General features: G+C 41.9%; 3 protein-coding genes across 5 annotated transcripts in view; 2 read left to right on the plus strand and 1 right to left on the minus strand.

The window, feature by feature from the left end:
* LOC114909086 (zinc finger protein 11-like) overlaps window positions 1-27,270 on the plus strand; it is a 334,553-nt gene that overhangs the window by 240,051 nt on the left and 67,232 nt on the right. The gene's annotated exons all lie outside the window — the stretch shown is intronic.
* LOC108930163 (GTPase IMAP family member 6-like) lies at window positions 8,206-16,819 on the minus strand. 2 transcript variants are annotated; one of them, XM_018745276.1, is made up of 5 exons: window positions 16,580-16,819; window positions 11,899-12,006; window positions 11,030-11,450; window positions 10,490-10,556; window positions 8,206-9,131 (listed from the first exon to the last, which is right to left on the minus strand). In XM_018745276.1, the coding sequence occupies exons 2-5, from the start codon at window positions 12,003-12,005 to the stop codon at window positions 8,446-8,448; spliced, it is 1,281 nt and encodes a 426-aa protein (XP_018600792.1). In that variant the 5' UTR covers window position 12,006; window positions 16,580-16,819; the 3' UTR covers window positions 8,206-8,445. The 2 variants fall into 2 exon arrangements, with proteins under 2 accessions (XP_018600792.1, XP_018600791.1); XM_018745275.1 differs by having other exon boundaries at window positions 11,021-11,450.
* Window positions 22,216-27,010, plus strand: LOC108930232 (CREB-binding protein-like). Of its 2 annotated transcripts, none has more exons than XM_018745389.2 (5): window positions 22,216-22,612; window positions 23,603-23,748; window positions 23,832-23,949; window positions 25,637-25,732; window positions 26,138-27,010. In XM_018745389.2, the coding sequence occupies exons 2-5, from the start codon at window positions 23,606-23,608 to the stop codon at window positions 26,141-26,143; spliced, it is 363 nt and encodes a 120-aa protein (XP_018600905.1). In that variant the 5' UTR covers window positions 22,216-22,612; window positions 23,603-23,605; the 3' UTR covers window positions 26,144-27,010. The 2 variants fall into 2 exon arrangements, with proteins under 2 accessions (XP_018600905.1, XP_018600906.1); XM_018745390.2 differs by having other exon boundaries at window positions 22,216-22,383.

Genomic DNA, 27,270 nt, shown 5'->3' on the forward strand with positions numbered 1-27,270 from the left:
TGTTTTTCCTCATTATGCTATTTATAATCCTCATAATATTTATGTTGGATGCCATTAAACATGATGTTTTTAACACTGTGTATTTAATACAATTCCTTTTCCAACAGGAGTAGCGGGCTTCATTTTTCATAATCATGAACTTGGACAGACAGGAATTCATCTCTACCACCGAACCAAGGAATAGGTCAAGCAGCATAGATATATTGTATAGTTTCCATAAACACTCTGCTGGTTCTACAGTGTGCACAGGTATCTGCCTTTTTTTTTATTTTTTTTTATTTCTCTCTCTTAACATTTGGTACAATCAGTCACCTTGTTTCTCTAAGGAATGTAGGAATTTGTGCCAACCTGTCACAGCATATAGTGCACAGTACTTACAGATATAAATAATATAACCATTTTCCATATAATGCTTATAGTGAAGGCATTCATATGGGAGTTGTGGGATACTTCAGCAGTACGGACTTAATGCACTTCTTTCTGTAATTATCATTTTATTAAATAGTTTTCCTTTAAACTTGTATCATTAGCAGCAGCCTGCAGTAATGAAAGACTGATGGTCCAGAGCCAGACTGATCAAGTGAAGAAACAGAACGGTGGGATCATGTGCGATTGATGGAAAATGTGAAGGATGTCTTGATTGTAACACGTGTACCGGAAAGTGCACCAAAACCGGATCTGCAGCGTGAGTGGAGCAACATTTACACCATCAAGTTGGACAAGTGAGTGACATAAGGACCGTCAAAGGGAAACTTGGCAGTTTTCTTTCGGTGGAAGGTCAAGGTATTCCTTTGTAATCACGTGTTACATCCGCAGCGCGTGTCCATTTTGTTTTCCTCTCATTTTCCCCTTGTGACTGCATCATAACTGTACAGCGGCATCAATCTGGGAAGGATAAACCTGATTTGTTGGACCGGGAAAGGCAGGATTCTCCAGGTATTGAAAGGACTGTTCCTGGAGGCCATTGATGAGCTGGATCACGGATTAACCAACTGTTACAGTGTGATTTTGATGGTGGTGCTCCTCTGTTGACCTTCCAGTTGGTAGTTTTGATATTTTTGCTTCCTTCTTTGTGTCACCTTTATACTGCTTGTACACCTGTTTGTTTCCTTTATTTAGTGTAAAAGGTGTAGGAAGGTGGGGGAAGACTTTGTTTTGGGTTTTGATCCCTTTGTGCTTTCGGGTTGGAGTTAAAAAGTGGCTAGTCTACAAGGTTTGGGTTATTCAACCCTTTTTATTAGTTTTTTTATACATTTTCCATCCTGTCCATTTTTGTAAGGTTTGCTTGTTGACCCTTCTTTTTTGTACACTTTTAACTCCCCTTTTACCAGAGAATTAAACACACACACACTTGTTTACACACCCTATTATGAACTGACAAAACAACAAACTCATAACTTGGTACAAAACCTTTGTTACACCCCTCTACACCCATAGATCACTTTGGGGTTGTAGTAACATAATTGTGGGTATGTCCAGAATATATCTCTTCACAGAAAGGTACCCAAAAGTTGCAGTACCAGTTATTTGTTTTGAATTGTCTAGGGTGGTGTTTTGCTTGTGGTTAAGTAAGTCTCTTTGTGTTCTTGTAACTGTGTTGCTCGTCACAGAAATGAAGGCTTTGCTTGACTTACCGATGTTCCTGGATAGTCCGATCCTAGAACAATATAACAAATTCCAAAATATGATCTTTTGAAAATGGTGAATCACTTTGGCATTCCTGTTTTGAGGCAGTTGCTCAAACGTGACATTAAAGCTATTGTCCTAGAGAAGTTGTTAGAAAAAAATGTGATTGTATTGCTAGTGGTATTTGATGCCGTTCTGGTGGAGGAGGTTAACTTTGCTGAGTGCCCCAATGAAAATTTGGAGGTCTGCGATGTTGGGCAGACAGATGTGGATTTGGCTGAGGCTGAGGTCAAAACCTGGTTGTCTCCTCCTGCTTTGTTTTCTCCCCTGTTCACTGTATCTGGCAGTTGCCTCAATAAGGCTTGTTGGAAGGTTTGTTTGACCAGAAATCAGACAGAGGAAAAGGAAAAAGCACATCAGTGTGCATTGGAGCTGAAGCTAGAGCTCTACATGCTGGAGATAGTAGCCAAGAAGCAGATCAGACTCTGGCAACTTGCATCTTTCTTCATTGCATCCAGTTCAACTGTTGCCCCCGCGTCTTCTGGTATGTATCCACAGTCCACACAAAGTTTGTTTTCTACCAGTTCTACATCATTTGCTATTTCCAAATATACATTTCTTGTTCCAACATTTAGAGACATGGAATTAAATTCTTATTTTACCATTCTTGAGCGCATTGCCAGTTCTATGCAATGGCCCAAAGTATTTTGGCCTCTACCATTGCAGTGTAAGTTGAGTGGAAAAGCTCAGGAGGTGTGTTCAGCCTTTCCTGTAGATACTAGTTTAAAGTACGACACAGTTAAGGCTTCTGTTCTTCATACTTATGAGCTTGTTGCTGAGCCATACAAACAGAAATTCGGAAATCACGGGAAGTCCCGGAGTCAAATATTTGTTGAGTTTGCTAGAGAAAAGGAAATTCTCGTTCATAAATCGTGTATAGCTGTGAACGACTGTGATTTTCTACGTGAGTTAATTGTAATGGAAGATATTGCGTGGTGTGCTGGAATGTATAGTAGAATGCATCTAAATGAAAAAATGGTTGAAAGCTGTGCTGGACCAGTCTCTGCGCAAGAGAAAGAACATCGTAAGTGTTTCTCCTGCCATGAAGACGGTCACATTAGTGCTCTGGCTGTTTCTTCATGCTGGTGTTTGTATATTTCTACTTGTTTCTTTCTATCAATTTTTTTACAGCTTGTAAACCTGTCTGTTTTCTTTAGACAGTGTAAAAGTAGTGTAGTTAGGAAGGTGCAGAAGACTTTTGCAACTTTTGAGCACTTTTTGTTTCTGGGTGGGAGTTAAAGTAACTGGTGTAGAAGGGTTAGGTTAGTTATGCTTTTTTGTTTCTTAAATACCTTTTGCATTTATTTCACTTTTGCCAGGTTTGCTTCTTGGCTCTTTTGTATACTTTAACCTCCTTTTCACCACAACATTAAACACACATTCCTGTTTGTGTACCCTACTTGTCTTGTCAGTTCATAACTCATGACTTGCTACAAAACCTTTGTTATAGCCCTAGACAACTTTGGGGTTGGGGACTGACTTAAATTAGTCATTTATCATGGAGTTTCAGTAAACGTTTCCCCAAGTGTGGGTCATGAGGGTCCGGAGCCTATTGTGAAATGATAGGATGGAGGCTAGTTGGGGTACACCCTCGATGAGACCCCAGTCCAATCACAAGGCAAACAGAGTGACAGATGATGGACAATTTAGAGTTCACCCAAAACATGTCTTTGGATAGTAGGGAAAATACAGGATCACCCAGAGGAAATTTATGAAAACTAAGAGAACATATTATGTAATAATGGTTAAAGGCTACTATTGGTTAAGCCATTATTAATCCCATCATGGAAGGTCAGTTTTCATGTTAGAGTATTCAGCTATAGAAGAGACCCTGTGCCTGTGTTTTTTTTTTTTTTTTTCCTCCCCCCCCTCCACAGCTCAGAATGGACATACCAAGACAACCAAAATCCCCCAACCTCTATAAAATCTCTGTTCATTACTTCCATTCAATTTCAATAGGGCAACATGGTGGCACAGCGAGTAGCGCTGCTGTCTCACAACACCTGGGTGGTGGAAGAGGATGTGGGTTTGAGCCCTGTTCAGTCGGTGTAGAGTTTGCATGTTCAGACCTTGTCTGTATGGTTTTCCTCCAGGTGCTCTGGTTTCCTCCCACAGTCCAAAGACATGCTGTTCAGATTCACCTATAGAGTATGAGTGACAGAGAGTGTGTTCCACTGATGTATGGATGAGTGACCCAGTGTATCTAGCAGTGTTAAGTCTACTTGGTGAATAAGGTGTGTGGGCTGATAACACTACATAGTGTTCAGTGGAAGTTGCTTTGGAGAGAAGTGTCTGCTAAATAAATGTAATATACATTATAATTGTACATGCCAAATTATGTACATAAAAATTCTGTTCTCTCCTGCAGCTATGTTGCCTTCTGCTAGAAAATTATACAGGCAGTTTACATAGAAAGGTAAACTGCAAGAAAAATTTTACTTTTCCATTTGCGTTTTTAGATCTTTAAATTATTCTTTTACTGGATCGTAAATCTTAATTTGTAGAATATGCTTTCTTTTGAAACCATTTCCATTAAATGTACTCTTAGTTTGTCATTTTATGTTAAAGGTGAATCATGATCATAAATGATATTACTCCTGCTTGTTGTAAATTTTCTTCTTCACGTTCTTAAGAGATGTCCCGTCCGGGGTGTGTTCCCTCCCCCTTTGGCCTTGCATCCTGTGTGGCTGGGTTAGGTTCTGGCTTGCCGCAACCCCACTCAGGACAAGAGGCTGACAATGGATGGATGGAACAGATGTTCTTAAATATCATTTGTTCTTCTAAGGCATGTCTTCCATGAGTTGACACCTCATTATGCAAATTTTCATGTACAAAATTACATTTGTTCCTAACTCAGGATTCTCGTAAAAGGGAAACTTGAACAGCTCTGCTGTCCTTCTCACACACACACACACAGCTCCTGTTCTTGAGCATATAGTAAGAAGGGTATGTGCTCACCTTGGAGCAGAGGGGGCTCCCATCTGGGAAATTAAGCAGATATTCAATGGACCTCATCCTCCTCATAGGGAGGTTAGTGCAAACTGATGATGCTGATTTATGCTGTGTGAACCTGCAATGTAAAGGACATTGTCTCATTCATGAGGATATGAGAATATTATGAATACTCCCTTGTAGAGGATATATGCATCTGTGTAGACTGGCATACACAGTGAAGTATTGCTGAATGCAGAAAAACAAGTTTTATTCCCACACAGTAGCCTCACCTCAAATTCTCGGCATCAGCATCTTCATGTTCTGCAGCATCTGAAATTAAATCAAGCTCTTCAGCAAGATGGAGCCGAAGACAACGCACTTCAATGGAAATGAAAACTATAAATGTACAACATGTCTGTGCAAAAACACTGCAGTGCTCCATAAAAAGTGGAGACCTGTCGAGGCCTCATTTTGTGATGGTATTTTTTGTATATCAGGCAAGAATCATACTTCCTTTCTCTCACGCACACCCTATCTGAACCGCTTGTCCCCTACGGGGTCGCAAGGAACCGCAGCCTAACCCAGCAGCACAGGGCGTAAGGTTGGAGGGGGAGAGGACACACCCAAGACGGGACACCAGTCTGATGCAAGGCGCCCCAAGCGGGATTCGAACCCCAGACCCACTAGAGAGCAGGACCTGGTCCAACCCACTGCGCCACCCATTTTATAAATAGAAATACTTATGTTAAATTCAATAAAATGTTTTTTCTAATTTATTGCAGGTACTAATAATCTAAACTTCCAGCACACCACTAGGGGGAGCTCCAATGTATAAGCTGTTCCTCCAGATCTTTGGTTCTCAAGGGGGGGGGCAAATTGTTAAGAAGAAAAAGCAGAGAGGTCATCATTTGGGTACTCAGTATAATTGAAAAGCAATAAAATACAATGTGCATAAAAATGAAAAACAAAAATCTGTAAAAATCTTCATTTAAAAAGTAATTAAAAATATTTTAAGAATGCGTTCTCTCTCTGCATTTTCTTTCCGAGTTGGAGAGGCGGAGCTTAAGCCCGCCTTTTATGTATAGCTGGCAGTGTAGACAGAATGTCAGATACCAGTCGAACTAATCCATGGTGATAAGTTGGTATTACGTTCATCACGTGCTAAAATGAGTTGTGGCGATGGTCCGTTGTCAGCACCTCCAGCTAAAAAGTCTATAGCTCTTGCGCTCTGCCTTCGTTTTGGTTAACTGATGACTGAATATCCTCAGTTGTCTGACGCCGCCATTAAATTGCTGCTTCCGTTCGCCTCAACTTATTTGTGTGAGGCCGGGTGTTCAAAATCATCTGCAGGTGGAGGATGACCTCAGGCTTGCGCTCTCCAACATTGAACTGCACATGGTTTCCCACTAATTTATAATGGCATGGCTAGCAAAACGCACCCTACGTCCCAGTTTGCATATCATATTACATTACACGTAATGTTAGAAATTACATATATTCAAAAACATTTTTTATAAATTAAGGGCATGTTCCACTATTGTTCTTTATATAGATTTCAAAAAAAAAAAACCTAATCTAGTCATGGTGGGGGCTTTAGTTCCAAAAGGTTGAGAACCACTGGTATAATATGATCACCAGTAAAACAGCCCATCTAGGAACAGTGTCAGCAATGACTGAGTCAAATCATTGAACGAAACAGAGGTCCTCAATCACTGCATCTGAAATACTCATTTCTGAAAATCAAACTTCCTTTGAAATTATACCTTTTAAAAACATACCTTTAATTACAACTGTCGTGCAATAGCTAGAACTGGAAATAATTCAGTTCTGTAAAATTGCTTCCAGTGAAGGAGATCTGCCTTCATTTCAAGCTGGATTCACACTGAGTCAATGTGTCACAAGCCTGAAAGGGTCTTCATCTGTTTGAATGCATCATTATAAGGCATTAGAAGAGATGGGATTTGCAGCAACAAAACTTAAGAGGTTCTAAAATCATTTAGAAGTGCAGTTCCCACCCCTGCTACCAGTAGTACCCTTGAGTAGCATGGGGCATCATGGAACAATTGCAGGGTAAGCACCTTGCTTAAGGGCGCTTCAGCCAGAGGGAGGGATAAAACCGCCAACCTTTGAAGCCAAAGGTATCCGCTCCATCCCCGATGCCAGCCACCCACCCCTGCATTGCATTTAATGTGTGTGAAATACAGTAATTTATTAAAACATAACAAAGGTGAAGGCAGAACTCAACATATGGGCTGTTTGGACATGGGTTGGAATGCAGCTCAGTCTGGGTGGCGTTTGTAAGTTCTCTATGCATTTGTGTGGGTTTCCTCTGGGTCTGACATCCAGATCAGGGGGACTGGATGCTCCACACTCAGTGTCTACCATGTGTCCAGGCCTGGGTCGGTGATGGCCAGAGCTGAGATGAAGCAGTCATGCAGTGCTGTATTCCATAGGGTTTGGGAGTTCAGATGACAAAGGGCAACCAGGAATATCCCTGGTTACTGAATCAGAATTGCCACTGGAAACACCACTAGGAAGGTTCAAGATCTTACACCCATGTATATATTACAACAACTGTACAGAAGGACCCAGTCCAGCTAGCCTATCCATGAAGCCATGGAGAACAACATCCAGCATTGCCAACATATACATATATCTCCATGACTTGAGACCAAGCAGCTTAACTTTCTTCCCTATCAAACAAACAAACAACCACAGGATACCACCACATGTCTTTTATTGATGCTGTCAAGTAGGCACCTCCCTTTATTGGTGTTTTGTTAAATTAGACCCACAACACCTCAGGAAGGCCCAACAGTGCAGTCTGACATCCCAGACCCACTCCCCCTTCCCACACACACTTAGACACTTTGGTCCAAAGCAACTTCCAACAAACTCTATATAGCGTTATCAACCCACACACCTTATTCACCGTGGTGACTTACTGCTAGATACCCTACTTACAATGGGTCCCACACACATGCCCATCATAAATACCTTGAAATGCACAATCTTCACAAACTCAGACCCTCCCAGTTATCCTAACCCCACTTATAAGGCAACAAGAAGCACCAGTGCCCCACTCCACAAACTTAAACCACCCTAATTAACGAGGCCACACCTCCATAATTACCACCAGCTGCTTCCCATTATTAGTCACCTGCCACTAATTTTATTACCACTACACACCTCCTTCCAACTTGTAACCCCAACTGCCCTGTTCTCTTCTCAGCCACACCCCCTGACTCACCTTCTCAGCAGCCTCAGACAGGTCCTTCGCCACCACCCTTAACGAATGGCCCTTCACACTAATTCCCCCAGTAAAGACGTAGCTGATTTACCCACAAACCCCCTGACACCTACCTCTACCAGTCTCACATGAACCCGCCACCCACGGTCTTTTGTTTCTGCCACCAGTTCCGCATACTTGAACAGTTTCAGCTCGTATGTCTCCTCAGATGGCACAGTTAACTCCACCAAGTACACAATCCACTCACCATACACTGGTGGTTGTACTCAAATGAATGGGCAATTAAATAAAAATAATTGAACAAAACCCAGCTATATCAGAATTTAGCAGATTTATTTAATTTTGTTTCACGAGTATCCTCAGGTTCGGTAAGCTGCTGTACAGTTACATCACAACAACTAGTGCAAATCATACATAAAGTGAACATACGGAAAAATATACAGTCTACAGAGAGAAGTCTCCATGCAGAAGAAGGAAATATACAAGCTTTGCTACAGTATAAATAAACCAGCATACTTCAACTTTTGACTGTTATTATACACTAAAATTTCCTCAGATAAAAATTTACATGCACATCATTTGTTTCTTGTCCTCAATTTGTGATTCTTCATTAAAAAATTAATCAAGCTCCATTTTTTATTCCTCGACTTTTTCGTAGCCCAGCCCTTATTGTAATAAGCACCTTCATTTGTCTCCACCATCCTGTCCATATTATCCAGTAACTCTGTCACCTGACTGTCTCTGCTCTTTTCTTTATTGTTGAAGACATGAAATCCACCTCCACAGCTACTACTGATCTTCTGAAGCTCAGAACTGTGACTCAGAAACTCTTGGATTGGTTTATCCAGCTGATCTCCTCCAGTGAAGAGCACCATTGTATAGCATGAGGCTTCTTCTCCAAAGTTCTCCTGGATCCATCTCACAGCATTCCTGTCTTCAGCTGTGAACCTCCCTAGTCTGATGACCAGCAGGAACACATGGGGTCCCGGAGCAGACAGGTCTCTGCACGTCTGTATTTCACGTCTCATCGCCTCCTCGGTCAGTGAAGTATTGAAGATCCCAGGGGTGTCGATCACAGTAACTCTTCTCCTGGCCACCTCTCCTTCTTGTCTCTCGCTGCTCTTTGTCACGGACGCTGGAGAGAATCCCACTTTAAACACGTCTCTCCCCAGGATGGTGTTTCCTGTGGCGCTCTTCCCTGCTCCGGTCTTCCCCACCAGCAAAATCCTCAGTCCGCCACCTTCGTCGTTCACACTGAAAACTATGAAACAGCAGAGTCATTACAATGCAAATGTATCAGTATTAAAGTTGACCAATTTACATACTTGCTGAGCTACTCTGGAATCTAAGTAATGTCTTCTATGCTTGTAATTTATGTCAGATCAGCAACAGGTGACAATAATGCCATTTAGGTTAATTCAGGCAAAGGAAGCATTTACATTGTTTCTCTTCCAGCTCATTTGGTACACTCCGTTGTTTTCATACTGTAATCATTGATAATCTTATGTTTGTAAATGAACATCAAATGTGGTAAAATGGAGTTTTCTAGGTGAACTACACCAACATTAACCAAGGAGAGAGCTGTGCTGTATATTGTCACAATATAAAATGAAAGTACTTCAGTAGTTCCTCATTATTCGAGCGTAGGGGGTGATACTTCACATTCACTTATCTTAGCCATCACACACACATTTTCCGAACCGCTTCTCCCATACGGGGTCGCGGGGAACCGGAGCCTAACCCGGCAACACAGGGTGTAAGGCCGGAGGGGGAGGGGACACACCCCGGACGGGACGCCGGTCCGCTGCAAGGCACCCCAAGCGGGACTAGAACCCCAGACCCACTGGAGGGCAGGACCCGATCCAACCCACTGCGCCACCGCGCCCCTTCTTAGCCATCAGTGCTGTGCAATTAAACAATTTCCCTTAAGACTTCATTTATTGTATTTTCATCGACGGCTCAGTGTCTTAGTGCTCGATGCTGGAAGCACAGGATGTGGGACAAAGTGCAACGTGGACTAGATGCAAGTTTGTTTTATTATCTGTCATTATAATCATTTTATTATCTTTCATCTGATTCAGTATCCTATGTTCAGCTTAACACGCAGAAGACAGAGCCAAATTAACTCAATTTCTGCACTCCTGGCCCCACAGGGGAAGAGGAATGAAACAGCGGAGTGGAGAGAGCGAGTTGGGGAAAGTATTAAAAAGTGTTTCATATTCAAATCCCAACTGTATTTTACTGGCCAGGACAATGAGACCAGTTCATAACAAGCATGTTTTTCAGCATCTGGTCACTTAACTATAATTAACAAAAAAGTGTAACAGACATGTAGGTCTATCTATTTGTTGGGTAGTTTCAGTAAAAATATGTGTAGCTATAATAAATATGCTAAATGAAATTGCTCCTCAAGAGCTTTGTGAAGCTATGAGCCCCATCCTCTCTTTCCAACCCCCCCAAGCCGGTTTTAATTTTAGAAAACAGGCTGGTGAAAAAATGCTAAAAAAATAAGTGCATAAACAGGGGAATGTGTGTATCTATTTATTTTTCAACTCTGATGTTTGTAACATGAGGTACAAGGGGTTTTTGTTCAGTTCCTTTACTGACTAAAGTTCTTACTTGCTTCATCTTCACATGGTTGCTGCCCACATGGTTTCAGCAATGGAACTGTGACCACTGAGGGTTTCTGCAAAAATGAAGAAACACTAGTTTGAGAATTGCGTAGAAGTACTTTTCACAGTCTAAGTGCTCAGTGATGAATTTCAGACATTTCTGCCTTAAATTCACTGCTCTGTGCTGTAAACTCTTTTAAAACATGAAGGAAAAACTGAAGATAAAAGATGCAAACTCTACCTTTTTAGCCAATATCATTTAGTGTTTTTCGTCTGTTTTCACATGTCAAAATTCACAGATTTTCACAGGTTATTTTCCATTGTCTAAGCACATTGCGTGTAACAATTCTGATCTCTCTTGCTATCAGTGTCCAAGTCCCAAATCGACCTCAGGCTATCAAAACTTTCATCATGTTTGGCTGTTTGAGTGTATTTAGTAAAAAAAAAGGGATTAAGTCATTTCAATAATATAATTAATACTATCGGGGGGCTTGGCCCAGTACATGGAGCCCCTCGAGCCCTTTACAGATAAGCTCACCTCAGTCACCTTTTTCGTTTCTGTACTTCCACTGGGCTCCACCAGTTTGTGTCTCTGCAGTGCTGGTACAGTGAAGTGCTGTCTGGCATGAGGCTCACAGTAGGACTCACGGCAGGTCGAACAGGTTTTCACAGCTCGTTCCAGCTTCTCAATGCATAAATCACAGTTCACGTCTCCAGATCCAGCGCGGCAATAAGCAAGAAGAGCAGAAGTGGACACGGACCCAGACAGGTGTGTGTGAGGGTACTTTACAGGATGGGGGCTGAACTCTGTGCTGTACTCTAAACTGGCATAAGACACTGCAGCATCAGACTGATCCCAGTGGCCACCGAGGCCCTGCCAGCACACACTGTGCCCACAGGTAATGGACAGCAGATCCTTGGGCTCATTTGCACTGATGGACAGGTCATCTCTGCTGCAGAACTGCTCACTGCAAAGACAAAAATGAAAGTACTTCCAGTTCCCTTCTAACCATGAAGAAATATAAATGGGTTTATCAGAAGGCACTTTTAACCTCTGTGTTGACAATAATACAAATTGTGCTACAAATATGAAAAGTTCTATATATATCTGTAAAGCTCCTGCATTAGAATCCTTGATCAAGGTACCCAGAACTGATACAGGAAATATTACCCTGTTGTATGAGTGGGTAAGTCACTGTCAAGTTGTCGCTTAAAGGTTTATGCCAAGTATTAATTTTTGCTTTTTCTTATACATGAGCTGTATAAGTCTGACAAAATTAAACATTTCCCTACAAAGGTATACAGCACTCTGTTTAAAAGAATTCTAGCTATTTCCTTGAAATGACTATTTAAAAAAAATCTGGATAAGTAATAGGCTTATTCCAGCACTGTGCAGAAGTTCAGGTTTATTCCAACCTTAAACAGGGTGTAGAAATTTTCCAGCTAAAGTTAAGTGGCTCTTCCTTGGATCGGTCAGTCTTCATAGACACATAGCTGGGTGATGAAGACAGTGTTCCCTCCATCCTGTGGGTGTTAAACACTCAAGCTTCAGAAACTCGTATTACAATTATCAGAATCAGAATCAGAATCAGAACGAGCTTTATTGCCAAGTATGTTCGCACATACAAGGAATTTGTCTTGGTGACAGGAACTACCACAGCACAGACAGAATGACAGTGACAAGACACAGATGAGAAGATAGAGTATGTGAGCAAGGGATAAAAAATATTTAAAAAATATAAAGTACCCAATATACAAAAATAGTACAAAAATAGTCGCTAGATACAAATGCAAGGGAGTGTAAGAGAAATGTGATAAATAGTTATAAATATAAATAGCATTATGTATTGCACGGTTTACTCTCTAGGGGAGAGATTTAGGTGTTCATGAGTACACTAATTGTACAACTAGCATAAACGCTATAGTTACCTCACCAAACACCAACATTGACAGCGCACACACACACACACACACACACACACACACACCACCCTTGACTTAAATTTTTTCCACTTTTAATACGAAACTAAATGAGTTAAATTGGATGCGATTAGTGCTCCCAAGCGAAGTGCTTTTCATGACGTGAAAAATCATCATACACTTGTCTGCTTCAGATGAAACAAATGAAAAACTCAAAGTGAAAAAAAACAGTCATTAAAAGCATCACATGGTCGAAAACAAGGCACGGTCGCACTTCAGACAGCAGACCGACCATCCAGATGGTGTGTGATAGCAGTGACTACAACACCGCAGTGGTGCAACCGGGGAGACGCATGAAACCTTACAAAACAAATAACGAAATCTATTTCGCAAGTGTTCCACAGAGCTACCGAGCATCTGCTCTCAGTTCACCGAGCAGCCATTAAATTAGCAAGCACTGAAACTATTTTATTTATTAAATGTGCCAAACACTGCTGTATTTATTGACACTTTCTTCCAAAGCAAATGACAACACCAAGCAACTGATGAGTTGTACACCTAGGTAACTTCACAGTAAGTACCTTCAATAAGGGAACTACACCAGGAAGTGGGATTGAAACCTAGATTCTCAGGGTCCAAAGGTACCAGTTTTGCCCACTTCCACCCTTAGGCTGACAATGCTTCAATACATGCTTCACTTCAGCCTTTCCCAGGGCACCATGGCTTTGACCACATCTCTGGCCGTTGACTTATCACTTCTTTCTCCCGTAAATGGAAACTTTAAATATAAATACTGTTTTACGTGCGAACTGAAATACGAAGACATGAAACTTCTCCACCGACATCCACACAACAGGACTGGTTCCGTGTGCTTACGTTATTCGACCGACCATTTGAGGATCCAAAACTCAACCAAAGCACGTTTAGACCTAAAGCCCTTAGATAGTGATAACAGCTCCAGTGTGTTATGACCAGCTGTTCGGTGTGTTTGTATTCACGGTCCCTGCATGCACTGAAACTGCTTGTATTCAGGCTAGTTGGAAAAGTTTTGATGCAACTGTGTGGTGTATCTCGATACAAAATGGGTTTGGAATGATCTGGAAGGATGAGGTCTCTGGCTGTCTGTTTATATCAAACCATACACACCTTAAGGTTCGAATTCAAGGTCCATCAATATGATTTCCTCCTTCACATTCATAGAGGGCCACACAAGATTAACTGTAGATGTTCACATGGCGTGGCCCAGCCACGGCACACTTACAACGGCATCTATGTTTAGGATATGACATGGTTTTTTATTTATATTACTGCTACTGTTCAAACCACTTCCATCCCTCCCTTGCCAAGTAGTAGCTATGAGTTGGGTCGACTAGATGGCATGTCCATCATCACCACCACCACCACTGCCACGGTCTAAATTTTAAGTGTGTTCTTTGACCACACAACCTACAAACTCAACTAAAATCCACTTTGCAGACGTGGAACCCATAGAGACAGAGCTCCGACAGAAAGTCACCCGATCCTCAAACATTCTCGGCTTTCCTTATTCTTCAGTGCTTCTTAAAGAAAGCATTGGGGTTGGGCTTTGGCCTCGCCTCGCTGACCTTACCTTGGGAGAGTTTATGTCTGGGGAAAAAACAGAAAAACACAGAAACGGAACATAAAATTTGTCCACCTACTTCTTCTCACAGAGACACGGCTGGATACCAATTTATGCAGCTTAAACGCGGAGTACAAATCATCGACGGATACATGTTGACAGGGCCTCAGTGTGCTGAACGGCAGAAGAGCAGAGCAGATATTGTGTATAAAGTGAATATCGATCAAGATTCACTTGTTTCAAAGCGGAACCAAACTCTTCCGAACCTTCAGCGAAAATCATTTCAAAGCAGGACAGAGCTGAAACGCAGCATTGAAAGATGATGCAGTAGGAATTTCACCCTGCTCACGCCTGAAACACACACAGCTTTGACACTGTTTACGTCCTAAAGTATCCGGCATCTCCCATTGCAGTATTTCACACTGTTTCACACTCAGAAATAAGTAGATTATTAAAAATGCAGTAAAATTCCACGCGCTGTGTACTCATGGCCACTGCACTGCGATGTCCTCCAAGATCACTGCTTGCTGACATGATTTCTAAAAAGCCCTAAACAGCGAGCTGAAAGTGTAAGCGATGCTTTTTGTTTTAGAGGGAAATAGAGTCAGAGGAAGTCGCCTTCACTAACTGCCACTGGTTTCAGGGAAGCAGATGTGCGTTCCGCACTGTTAGGTTACAGTTTTAATTAGCGCTGGAGGTGTGGCGACATTTGGACTAAGAAACCCCAGGTCCCAACCCCACTCCCTGCTATAGTACCCTTTCTCAAGAAATTTCAGTAAAAAGTTACCAGTTGCAAGAAGTGCTGCAAGAAGACAAACATGAAAAGACAGGCAGGTATGTTCAAGTTCAAGTTGTTTTTATTGTCATTCCTCTATATAGCTTGTATAGAGTGGAACGAAATGTCGTTTCTCCGGAGACCACGGTGGGGCAACACGGAATGGAGTACAAGACAGTAAATAAGTACACGGGACAGGACGTAGATGTGGACATGGGCTGTGAACTGTAGGCAGTTTGTAGTGTATGGAGTCATTCTGGGTTCGCTCTTTGACTGTGCCAGCTGAGCGTTGGGAGGAAGCAGGGTGTTGAGTAAGGACCCGAAGTGGACGCTGCGTGCTACCGCACCACTATCTTGCTTACGTGGTGCAAACAACTGCAAACACGTTCCCGGGACACATACTGCGTACAACGTAGGGAAGAACCTGAAGGCCACTGGTTTATACATGTGACTAATACTGCAGGGAAACCTGTTAATATAATAATTTCTGAAAATTCCCACAACTTTTTGAGCTGGCTTGACCTGGGGTTGCTCAGGGATCTCCCAAGATCAGCTGAGGGCTTTTTCTACACAAAAAAAAAAAGCCTTCTGTCCTCTGCCTGCTGCTGTTGCTGTTAATTCTAAGCTTTTATGAAAATTGGAAGTGTACAGCCTGGGTGGGATGTCAGTCCCACACGACTTTCTTAGAAAAATGAATGCGCACAGCACCAGTTTAGATTTTACTGGTTGGTGGCTATTAACCATTAACAGCTTTCTTCAAGGCAGCTCATTATATTAGGGTTGTACACTAAACCATGTCAGGTGTCACACCTTTAAACAGCTGGATCATATTTACTTCAGTCACACCCCATGGAGGGGGTTCTGACCCCAATACAAGCACTATATCAGCACCAAAAGATGCACATGCACCTGGTCACCATCAACATGACACAAATAAAGGAAGCACCATCATCATATATTGTTGTTGTTGTTGGTGTGTACTTAGCTCCTGACTTTAACTTCAACTTACAGCGAAGGATTAATGTGAAAACAATGTATTATGTGAGCACAAGAAAACGAGCAGGACGAGATCCTGTATTATATCTAATGAAAAAATCAGCCTGAACAGCAAAAGAAAAAATCATTTAACACTTAAGCATATTTTTATGCTGGGGCTGTTCGCACCCGCTTCAGTCTGGGAAAACCTGACACTACTCACTGCCCCAGGATTCAGCGATACTCCATCCATCCATTGTAAACAACCACTTGTCCTGACCGGGGGTCGCAGCAAGTCGGAGCATAACAGCAATACAGGGCGCAAGGCCAAAAAGGAAGGGGACACACCCAGGACGGGACGTCAGTCCATTGCAAGGCACCCCCAGCAGGGCTCGAACCCCAGACACTGGCTGAACCTGCCGTGCCACCACACCCCCGCTTCAATTGTACTATTTAATTTAAATTCAGCAGCCACGTAGAATCAAAATAACAACACAAATTCTGACCCCATTCCAGTTTACAGTACGGATAGAAAAATAGAGCTGGTTTCTGAACGTGTGCATATTTTGTACGACGGATATGAAGAATTCCCAAGGCAAGAAGCAAACCGAAGTACAGTACAGTTCTGAATCCTGCAATAACTTTTACATTCTACACAAGTAATGTCTTGACCGAAAAAATCTCTCTTTATATAGAAATTGACATTTTAAGACATTATATAGAAAGTGACATTTCATCTCAACATTCTTTATAATTGTTACAGAGACATATTTTTCTTTGCAACTATTTAGTCAAGAAATGATCCATTTCACTTATTTTTTTCTTACCTTGCAGTAGAAGTTCACATATATCTACGGTTCAAAAGTTTGTCTGAGATCCCTGAGAGCTCTCGCTCGCTTTGTACTCCATGTAAGCATTGCAATGGGCACACGCACAGATGACCTTTGCCAAAGCCATGTGGTTACCAATGGTTTCCTAGTGTAGTTTTTAGTGCGCTGACACAGAATTAATAACAGATCAGCTCTGTGCCACAGCGAGGGTGCAGTGGAGCAGCGGGTTTGACCAGGTCCCGCTCTCAGGTGGGTCTGGGCTTCGAGTCCCGCTTGAAGTGCCTTGTGATGGACTGACGTCACGTCCTGGGTGTGTCCCCTCCCCCTCCAGCCTTACGCCATTTGTTGCCAGGTCAGACTCCAGCTCACGGCGAGCCCGCTCGAGATAAGTGGTTTCAGCAGGTGTGCGTGTGTGTACTGCTGCAACCCAGTAACATAAACATATTTTACCCGCAAATATGACTGCTGGACAAAGGCATTAGAGGAATAAGGGTCAATAGCAAATTGCTGTATTTACCCTGGTTTGAACCACAACTTTATGACAAGATGATAAAATGGAAGTACATGTTAAAAGTACTGGAGCTTCCATTGTGAGACCTGGATTCTTTTCACACCTCGAGTGTTTAACTGGGTCTTTCAGTTAATGTGAGTTTCTGGTGTTGTTCCCATTGGTCGCTTACATTTACTTTTTTATTTACAGACATGTATGTAAGAGCGTTTCAGTTAAACTGGCATATATTGGGTGTCAGCTGACAGTGCTGTGAAAATAGAGAAGTGCGCAAGCGGAAGTGTGCGTTCACAGATTACACACACACACACACATTTTCAGAACCGCTTGTCCCTTACGGGGTCACGGGGAACCGGAGCCTACCCGGCAACACAGGGCGTAAGGCCGGAGGGGGAGGGGACACACCCAGGACAGGACGCCAGTCCGCCGCAAGGCACCCCAAGCAGGACTCGAACCCCCGACCTACCGGAGAGCAGGACCCGGTCCAACCCACTGCACCACCGCGCCCCCCAGGTGCTAATAATTTGACCCTTTTTAGTTCTAAAAGCTCAACCACTTCTGTCAATGTTCTGTCCTCAGTCACTCCATACGTCAACAAAGTGAACAACTGACAGTAATGAATTAACATATCCCGTTAAATAAATTAATCTAATATTTAATATATAATATTAATATAATAAATTGGAAAGTCATGTTTGAAAGCCGTCTTATGTTAAGTCAACCATGCAAGGCGCCTGCTGTAATAAGCACCTCCAAAGTGAACAATTGGCTTAATGAGCAAATTTACCTGTTACACTTGAATTAATGAACCACACTGTTTTTAATGTCACTCTGAAAAAAATGCAGCTGGAAATACTTAAAATTCAAAAGCTACTAGGCGTGGCTGAACATAACACTAAATGTTAAATAAATATGTTTCAGGAAAGAAAGCAGTACTCAGGATTGATATATTTCATTGCTGTTTTATTAAGTCAATGAAATTCCCGCATGTGACTTTGTCACGTTACACCTATTTGGGGAACAAAGCTAAAACTGAGAACAATCTCTTCCACACAGCCAGTCCCTGTGCTATATAGTGTGCAGTGAGGAGCTGTGGCCTGATCTTTGGAAGGGGACGGGGAAAACAATATGGGTTAAAGCAGCTTAACATCTGACATAAACCATCAGTAATTTACGGTAATATTTCATTGTCTCAAAGGACTACCAAGCAAGCAGATCTTTTACTGAGACCAGCTTTAACAAAACGTTGCCATTGAGAACTCTAGTTGATTCTACTGAAGCTTCAGCACCCGAGTACAAAGATAGTAATCATAATTATTCTACAGTATCATTAAAATGCTTTTACTGCACTATAAAGTGGTTTGGACCCTGCAGCTTCTTCTCTAAACCAGTACCAATATCTGACTAAATGTAAGTACACAACAAATATGAAATGATTTCACTATCAAGTGTAATTTACATACTTGCACCTCTGGGTTTCTGCACTGTTCAACACTTGAGTGTTCGACTACCTATATTTCTCGTTTAGGTCAGATAATCAAGATTATACTGTAGGGTAACAAACTTCTTTTACATTTTGAAGTTTTCCCACTTCCACTCTACTCACTCCTAGAGATCCAGCTGTCCTCCAGGAGCAGGTACCCACAGCGGGCATGGCACCACGCCAAGGTGTACTAACACGCTATGTGACAAGACCAGAGCTATGCAAGCTGGTCCAGCAGTGACTGGTCCCATTGCTGCACAAGCACCGGTGCCCACAGCATGAGTTGGCTGGTGGTGAGATGCAACTGTGCGCTGTCCCCAGCTGCCGCACCGTGAAGGATGTCCTGAACCATATGAGCCATTGCCAGGCCGGCTAGTCCTGCACAGGTGAGAGACAGGAATCAATCACAAGTGGTCTGTGTATATGTTCATAGTGCCATGGTCACCTTCTGCTGCACTGACCTACTGTGTGAGCTCCCAATCCACAGTGTCACATTGGAACAAATGTGCCAATTCCAATTGCCTCATCTGCCAACTCTTGTAAAAACTGTGTAAGAAGGAGTCAGTGTAAGAATATCCCAAACTGGAAACTGCTACATAGAGGAATTTGGATGTGGCATACAACACAAGATAGCACTTTGTTTTATGATGTGGACTTGCTTTCATCGACCTTGGTTTTTCAGAAAAGTAACAATTGAGACAAATTATTTGTTTAGCCTTTATACTGTTAAGTAACTACGATTTTACCTACTTGACACACATGGGTTGTATAGCTATGGAATCTAACACAAACTCAAAGCTCACAGACCCATGAAAGTTATTGATGCACTAAAGACATGTGGAACGTCCCACGCTTGTAAATTTCAACTCATGATTTCAGTGATGTGAACATGATGATATGTAGAAAACTGATAAAACCAACTTCCTGAGAACAGTGATGGCTAGAACTTTCAAAGATAAATAAATCCAGGACCATTTTATTGATCTTTACTGCCCTTTCTCATCTACATTTATAACGCTGTACATGCACTTCCAGAGCCACTGTACTTCTAAACACACGGCAGGGAACTTGCTGTTAGGTGAGAATACATCTGTGTCTCCCTCAGATTATTACCCTTTAATGGTTGCACTGGTACAGCACAGCTTTACAATCATTAACCCTTTATACATCACAGTATTCCTTTGATTTCAACACAGGGTAAAGCCCTCGATAAATGGTAGTACAGCAGGAGTGGTGTTTGAATGGAGAACCTTCAACGTGCAATGAGACAGTGCTAAATACATGTTTATTACAGCCCCAAATCTAGTTAAAGAGTGTGCCTTTGACTAACTTAGTCTGAAATGTTGAAAAGATCCTTAATGGTGCAAAATCAGAAGAAATATAGACTTTCAGCAGTGAGTCATGTCTGCAAATACAACAAGGCAGAAGCTGGTAAGAATAATGCCACGCAGTGACATGTCATGGACACTATCGCTGAATGACTAAGAAGAAAAACCAGAAAACATTTCCAGTCTTTCTTCTTCCAGTTTAACTGTCTGAGGTTTGTAATTTAATACTGATCCTGACGGCCCCTCTGCTTGAAACCTCAGAATTCCCTCCTACTAGTTTTTCAGTAAACTTAAAACTCCGTCTTTTCCACCGTACTTCACTCGGTTTGTTTTCGGTTTATCTTAGCAAATCCACGCTCGACGTTAAATAGAAAATGTTACTACAACGTGTCGTGTTTCAGGACGGAGGTGAAGAGTCACGGTGTTAAGTCGCTTTGCAGAGACGCGTCAAGAACATGAAGTTTTCTTTTTTTTTTTTTTTTTTAATTATTATTATTATTAAACAAATCACACACAATACCAGAACATTAATTCAGAACAGTCAACCTAGCCAGGGGGAATTTTTTAAAAAAAAAAAAAAAAAGTAAATTATAAAACACTCCAATAACCAAATATTACATCAAGACCTTAAAAATATCACAATAAGAAACAGTCTTAATAGCCTTCTTATTATCACATTCCTTGATAGTGTCAATGTACTGCTTAACTTCTTTAAGAAAAACAAAAAATATAGGGTTTTTATTAGCAAATTTTGACCTGTGTATATGATATTTAGCCAAAATGATTAATGAATTGGTGAGGGGGTGCAGTGGTGCAGTGGGTTGGACCACAGTCCTGCTTTCCGGTGGGTCTGGGGTTCGAGTCCCGCTTGGGGTGCCTTGCGATGGACTGGCGTCCCATCCTGGGTATGTCCCCTCCACCTCCGGCCTTACGCCCTGTGTCACCGGGTAGGCTCCGGTTCACCGCGACCTCGTATGGGACAAGCGGTTCTGAAAATGTGTGTATGTGTGTGATTAATAAATTAATGATATAAGCCTGTTTCTCTGTGTGCTTATCAAAACGGAAGAACCCAAACAGTACACATTCATAATACAAAGCAAAATCCTTACACAATTTATCAATAATAAATTTTGAGACATCTCTCCATAGCTGTTTGGTATAACGGCGGTGCCAAAAGAGGTGAGGTGCCATCTCTGGGCGAAGGCTACAAAAAGAACAATTTACATCAATCCCATCCTTGAATTTTCTAAGAAAATGCTTGACGGGATAGAATTTGTGTATAATCCTGAAAGAGATTTCCCTAACCTTGTTGGTTAAGAAATATTTGTGAGTCAACACCCAAACTTTCTCCCATGGGACCTCGTCAACAAAGGAGTTCCAATAAGCAGTGACATAAGGTAAGGTGGCAACTTGATTCCGAAACAAAGATCGAACCGCTCTGTTATTATTTCTGAGAGACTGCGGAAAACAGATCCTTCCACATGGAGTATCAACTGGGTTCACTACAGAAACAACAGCAGGTTAAGAGACTCCTCCAAGCAGAGTCACAGAACCATTAGGAATAGCCTGCATTACCAGGCCAAACTCTTCCCTTGTGACATGAAATCCAAAATATGATATAAAGTCAGTGTAACTCATGAGAACTCCTCGTGAGGTCATCAGCTGGCTACTAGAAGGATATTTCTCTCAAACCCACTCCTTAAAAAGATACTCCTACCCTTATACAGAATCTCACCATTGTTCCAAATATAGTACCGGTGTGGAGAAAAGTTGTGCTTGTAAATTAGTCTCCAAGCCAACACTGCCTGTTTGCGAAAGGCTGACAATTTAACAGGTAACTTCTCTATGTTATAATTGCACATCAGAAAGAAGGAGAGACCGCCGAGTTGGTCAAAAACAAACTTCGGAATGAAATTCCAGATGGAGGCATCATGTCTCAGAAATTGCCTCATCCAGTTAATTTTATGAGTCATGTTGATGTTCAAACTAGCAAAGTCCAAGAAATCAAGCCCACCATTCTTATATGAGTTGACAACCACAGACTTCCGGATATAGTGGACATAATTTCTCCATAAGAAATCGAAGAGCATCCGGTCTATTGTTTAGCAGTTTTGCTGTCTAAATGTACCGAAGAGGCAACAACATGAAGATAACATAATAACTCGGATTTCCTCATTCCCTCTGGTATTATCTTAATTCTAACTTTCATAATTGCTGCTTTTTGTCAATAAAGTGTGTTTAATAAAATTTCAAAAAGGGGGCGGTTTCCTTACGTAGGACCCCCGTGACGTATGCAGTGACGCACATCCGGGGGGCGGTACGAACAGCCGGTGGAGCTTCCGCTTCGTGCCGTTCTTTGCGTTGCGCTCTTCACCTGAATGCTGAGTTCTGCTCGTGGAACAGAGTGAACAGACTGAACAGACGCGCTCATCTTCCTCTTTTTTCCATTATTTTTCTTTTATTTTCCGTTTTTAATCATTTTGTGAGTCGCTTCTTCTGTTGAATCTGTCTTTATGCGTCCACTCAGTGAGCGTTACTTCTATAAGCAGAGTAAAATATTATACAAATTTAAACATAAATGATAAGACGATATATAATATAGCAAGACAAGCGAAGAAGAAAAAGAAAAATCAACATTACATAAGCAGGGACCGATGCTGAGACAAGCGAGGAAAAGAGAAGAAAACAGAAAGGAAAATTAAAAAGCAAAGGTGAAGTAACAAAAAATAAAGTAGCCGGGGAGTATAAATAATGAAATAATTTATTTAATTATATGGAAAAAATATTGAGACGCATTAAAATACGAACAGCTTAGTGGTTAAAAGGTGAACAGAAGAGAATAAAAAGGCGACGCAAGAATACTGTTTTACATAGTACAACACAGTAAATGCGTTTCTGGTCACGTGGCCTTCTGCAAGCGTTGCTTTCTTTCTTAAGGAGAGTTACTGTTACTTGCTCTTAAAAAAATGAGAAGTTAATGGATCATAGAAAATTCATGTATATATCTGCATGTGATGTATGTGTTTATACATACGGTAGAAGTTTCCATGATTGACCCTAACTCTACTGCTAAAGGAGCTCTGGAGTTATATAACACAGAGAAACATTCTTGACTGGCCACTCAACCCTCTTAGTCACTATGTCATCTTGAAATCCACTGTTCCCGGAATATGGAGCCCAAACAAAGATTGTGCTACTGTCCAAGTATTTACCGACTGCACTCTTATCATAGCTCGGCACAACAGGACCATTTCCCTTCATTAATGGCTACGAAACGCTGAATTCTGCGGGTTCTGTTCCGGCGCTGCCGTGCGATCAGCTGTCGGGAGAGACGCAAAATCCAAACTAGCTCCTTCTAAATGGGAAGAAACGAGTCATAGTTTCATGTAGGAGTATTAAAGCTGTGACACTCATTTATTTGTTCTCACAGTAAAAAGTGTTACAGTAGCAAAGCTATGAGACAGCTGGACCTTCAGTGAATCTAGCACTAACTACACAGTGTATTGTGAGCGTCAATAGTTGTAACACACGTGACCATAATCGAGGTACATAATGCTTTATTTGTGACTTTTTGTTGAGTACTGCAGGAGTGAGCAGTGAGACCGTCTTTTAATGCTATTTCCTAAATGGATACATCCGTCAGGTGGTGACGGCTTCTCTCTTTCCTTCACTTTTTCGGTCTCCATCGTGTCCATAACCAGCCGATGCCTGCCGATGACACCATGCCCACGGTGGACGAGCTCGCGGCTGCTTTTCCCGCAGCTACTCATCTCTCTGCCAGCGGTGTATACAAGGCCTGGCATGACAACATCAGCCAGGATCTACGCGACCACTTAGTGCACAAGCTGTGAGTCCCACCAGCTCTGTCCAGCTGCCCATCTCATATATTTATTTCTACAAAACTCTACATCTCACATCCTATTCCCACAGTGTTCAAGCCATATTCCCAGCCCCAAAGCCAGAAGCACTGGAGGACCCACGGATGATGAACCTGGTGACCTATGCCCGTAAGGTCGAAGGGGACATTTTTGAGGCGGCAAACAGCAGGGTATGCCGCTGGGCTGTACCGCGGTGCTTATTTACTCCTGAATACCAGTCTTCTAAGTGAAGGCAGTTATTGATTTAGTTTCCTACAAAGCCAGTTACAGTGTTAATCTGCGTACATTTATCTACCCATTTATACAGCTGAGTAATTTTACTGGAGCAATTTCAGTAGGTACCGTGCTCAAGGGTACTACAGCAGTAGGTGAGGTTCAGACCTGCAAACACTGGGTCTAGAAGCAGCAGCTCTAACTGTTAGACTACCAGCAGAGTAATTTGTATTGTCATTTCAGCAGTGGTGGGCCATGCATTTCACACCTAAGCCTTCAGTGGTGTCCTACCTGAATTAATCCACCTCTTAATACCATCATTATGACCCCACAGCTATAGAAACCATCAATATTATACAGAAACGTAGTATAACAGGGCGTTGCATCACAGACAGGTATCTCAAATGCAGTGAGAATGAATGCCATTGCTAAAGCAAGAAACTCAATTAACACAATTCAACAAGTCTCCTTTCACTGCAGCCACAGCTGTGCCACATACATCATCTCTAGCAGAAGCATCAATATTAACCTAATAAAATGACAAAAATACAGTCCACCATACGGTTACCGAATTGAAAGTGGCGGACAAACCCTTTCCCCGGCTGGGACAGGCTTGCTAGCTTCGGGGTTACCGGGTTGGCCGAACTTTCCTCACAATGTCCAGCTTTTTTTGAAAAGTCCTTCTTGAAAATGGCTTTGTAAGTATATCTGAGACCAAATCAACTTCTTCTCCTCTGTTAGCCATTGTGGGTTTAAAAAACAGCTATTAAATCTACAGGAATATATTTTAACTTGTGCAGTTCTCTACAGATGCGGTTTGCTACCTCTGACTAGTACGCTCTCACCATCCAACCAAAGGACGTGAAAATGCCCACGTTATTGTACGCCTGCAAGATGGCCCCAGTGTCGCCAACTCGAAATCTGATTGGTTAAAGTAACAGTTTCATTGCCATTTATTTTACGCCACAGGCACCCGCACTGTTGATTTAGAAGGCCTCAAGGCAGATTTCTTTGACCCTGGCTGAAATATGATTGGATAAAAGCTCTAACATAAACATACACAACTGGAAGCAGCGCAACCAAGAGAAAAGCTATGAAATGAAGAGAATAGACTATTGGGAATAATTTAATACACATTCATGGAAAAAATATATTAAAACGCAAGTCAGCGATTCTGATAGTGTTTAGGCCAGCAGAGAAGGCCTTGCTGGCCCTGACGGCTCGCCACTGCATTTGAGGATTAGTACCTTGATGAGGGGAACTGCAGTGGAAGCAGAGATTTGAACCCAGGTGCTATAAGAGCAAGACAGCAGCTCAAACTGCTGCTCAAAAATGAAGCTTTCCTTCATTCCATTGTTACTGACAACTCTTGTCAATTTTTACAACACAATCTATAATCAGTGCAGTCATGGTAGGCGCAAAATTCAAACCAACAACCTTCAAGTTCAAGTTTGCAGGTGTGGTCTCAGTTTTGTGTAACTGCAGCACTGAAGGACACCTGACAGTGCATGATCTCTAAATACTGAGGTGACAGAACACGGACTTTAGGGTACTAGTTTCTACCTTCAGTCGTGTCCCTCGGTCCCTCATCTCGTGTGTCCGGGGTATCCTCACGTCCTCCACCCATCATACTGTCTCTCACAGGACGAGTACTACCATTTGCTGGCTGAGAAGATCTACAAGATCCAGAAGGAGCTGGAGGAGAAGCGGAGATCTCGGAATCAGAACTGGGTTCACAAGGTTGGTGGGATCCTTGGCATGGGCTGGTAGGCCATTCTAATGGCAGTCAGAAGAATCTGCAGGGTTCTAGGTCAAGTCCATTCAGTTTATAGGTATGGAGCATGGAGCCCCCCTAGCTTGTTGGCTTATATTAATATTGAAACTTATTCCATGGTTTAATTCCCACCTCTTGGTAGCAGTGATTTTAAATGAGAGGTGGCCAAGATGTTCTTACATGAGTGTTAATGACAGTGCATCCTCACACACACACACACACACACACACACACATGCAGTGCTGGCAATTTAGAGTTACCAAGTCACCTGAAACATGTCTCTGGACTATGAGAAGAAACCAGAGCACCTGAGGAAAACAAGTCAACATGTGACCTGTGCGTGTGTGTGTAATGTGTGTGTTTCATGACAGGAATGAAGCAGCCTCTGCCATGAGTCACCCTGCACCAATGAACAAGGCCTCCATTCGCACAGTGAGGCACCCAGGACCATGCTGGACACTGAGGGCACTGCTGTCCTGGTCCTGGAACTAGTCCAGTCCAGGTATAAATAATATGAATTATATTAATAGTTATAGCTGCAGAGGGAACCACCGTTCAGGATATATAGGCTGCTTCAGTGGACAAATGCAGTTGTGACTAAGTCGTCCTGTGTCCCCTTCTCTTCTGATGTATATGTGTGTGTGTTTCACGTTGACAGTTTATGGTTGAACACAAAATCACTTTTTCCTCTAAATCAGTCTTTAACAGCTTAATAATTCAAGGTCATACGTTTTATTCGTGGGTTACATTCTATACAGACATTTTGGATAGTTTCATTGAAATGTAACCGTTTTAAATGAAAATCAAGTGAAAATAAAATTTCCACAAATCCAAGTTCAGTGCCAGATGTGAACGGTTTATGTCAAACATTGTGCAGCATTAGTCATCTTGTCCTTTTAACAGCACTGAATTAGAAATTTGATTTAGTATAAGGTCTCATTATATTAATGAAGTATTAATCTTCCATATTAATGTTTCTCATAGCTATTAACACAAGCTCTCATCATAACTTTACTATCTATGAAATCCTTAATTTCTTAATGAAACAGACACTTTAAATGTTGTAAGTCTTGCACTGCTGTCTCCTTCGGGAGCATTTTACTAAATCTGTTTGCTAGACAGGAAAGACGTTGGTTTTAGTAATTTTAGAAGATGGCTGTGTTCATTCTTAATTGCACTTTCTTCAATCTGGAAAATGCTTGTGTCTTTCAAAATTTGTATCTTGACCATTTGTAATACAGGGAACCTGTGTGTTCTAAAAAAAAAAAAAAAACTTTTCTGTAACTAACTCTGTTTCACATGACTTTGTGCATATTCATTTCGTTGACATTATCCTATAATATTCACTCATTTAGCTGCCACTTTTTTCCAAAGCAGCTTAGTGCTAAACTACTTAGTTATTTACCCATTTGAACAGCTGGGCAAAAGCAATTTAGGTAAGTAGCTTGTTCAAGGGTGGGATTTGAACCTGTAAACTTTGAGTCCAAAGACAGCAGTTCTAAGC

This window comes from Scleropages formosus, chromosome 1, assembly GCF_900964775.1.
Source record: "Scleropages formosus chromosome 1, fSclFor1.1, whole genome shotgun sequence".
Lineage (NCBI taxonomy): Eukaryota > Metazoa > Chordata > Actinopteri > Osteoglossiformes > Osteoglossidae > Scleropages > Scleropages formosus.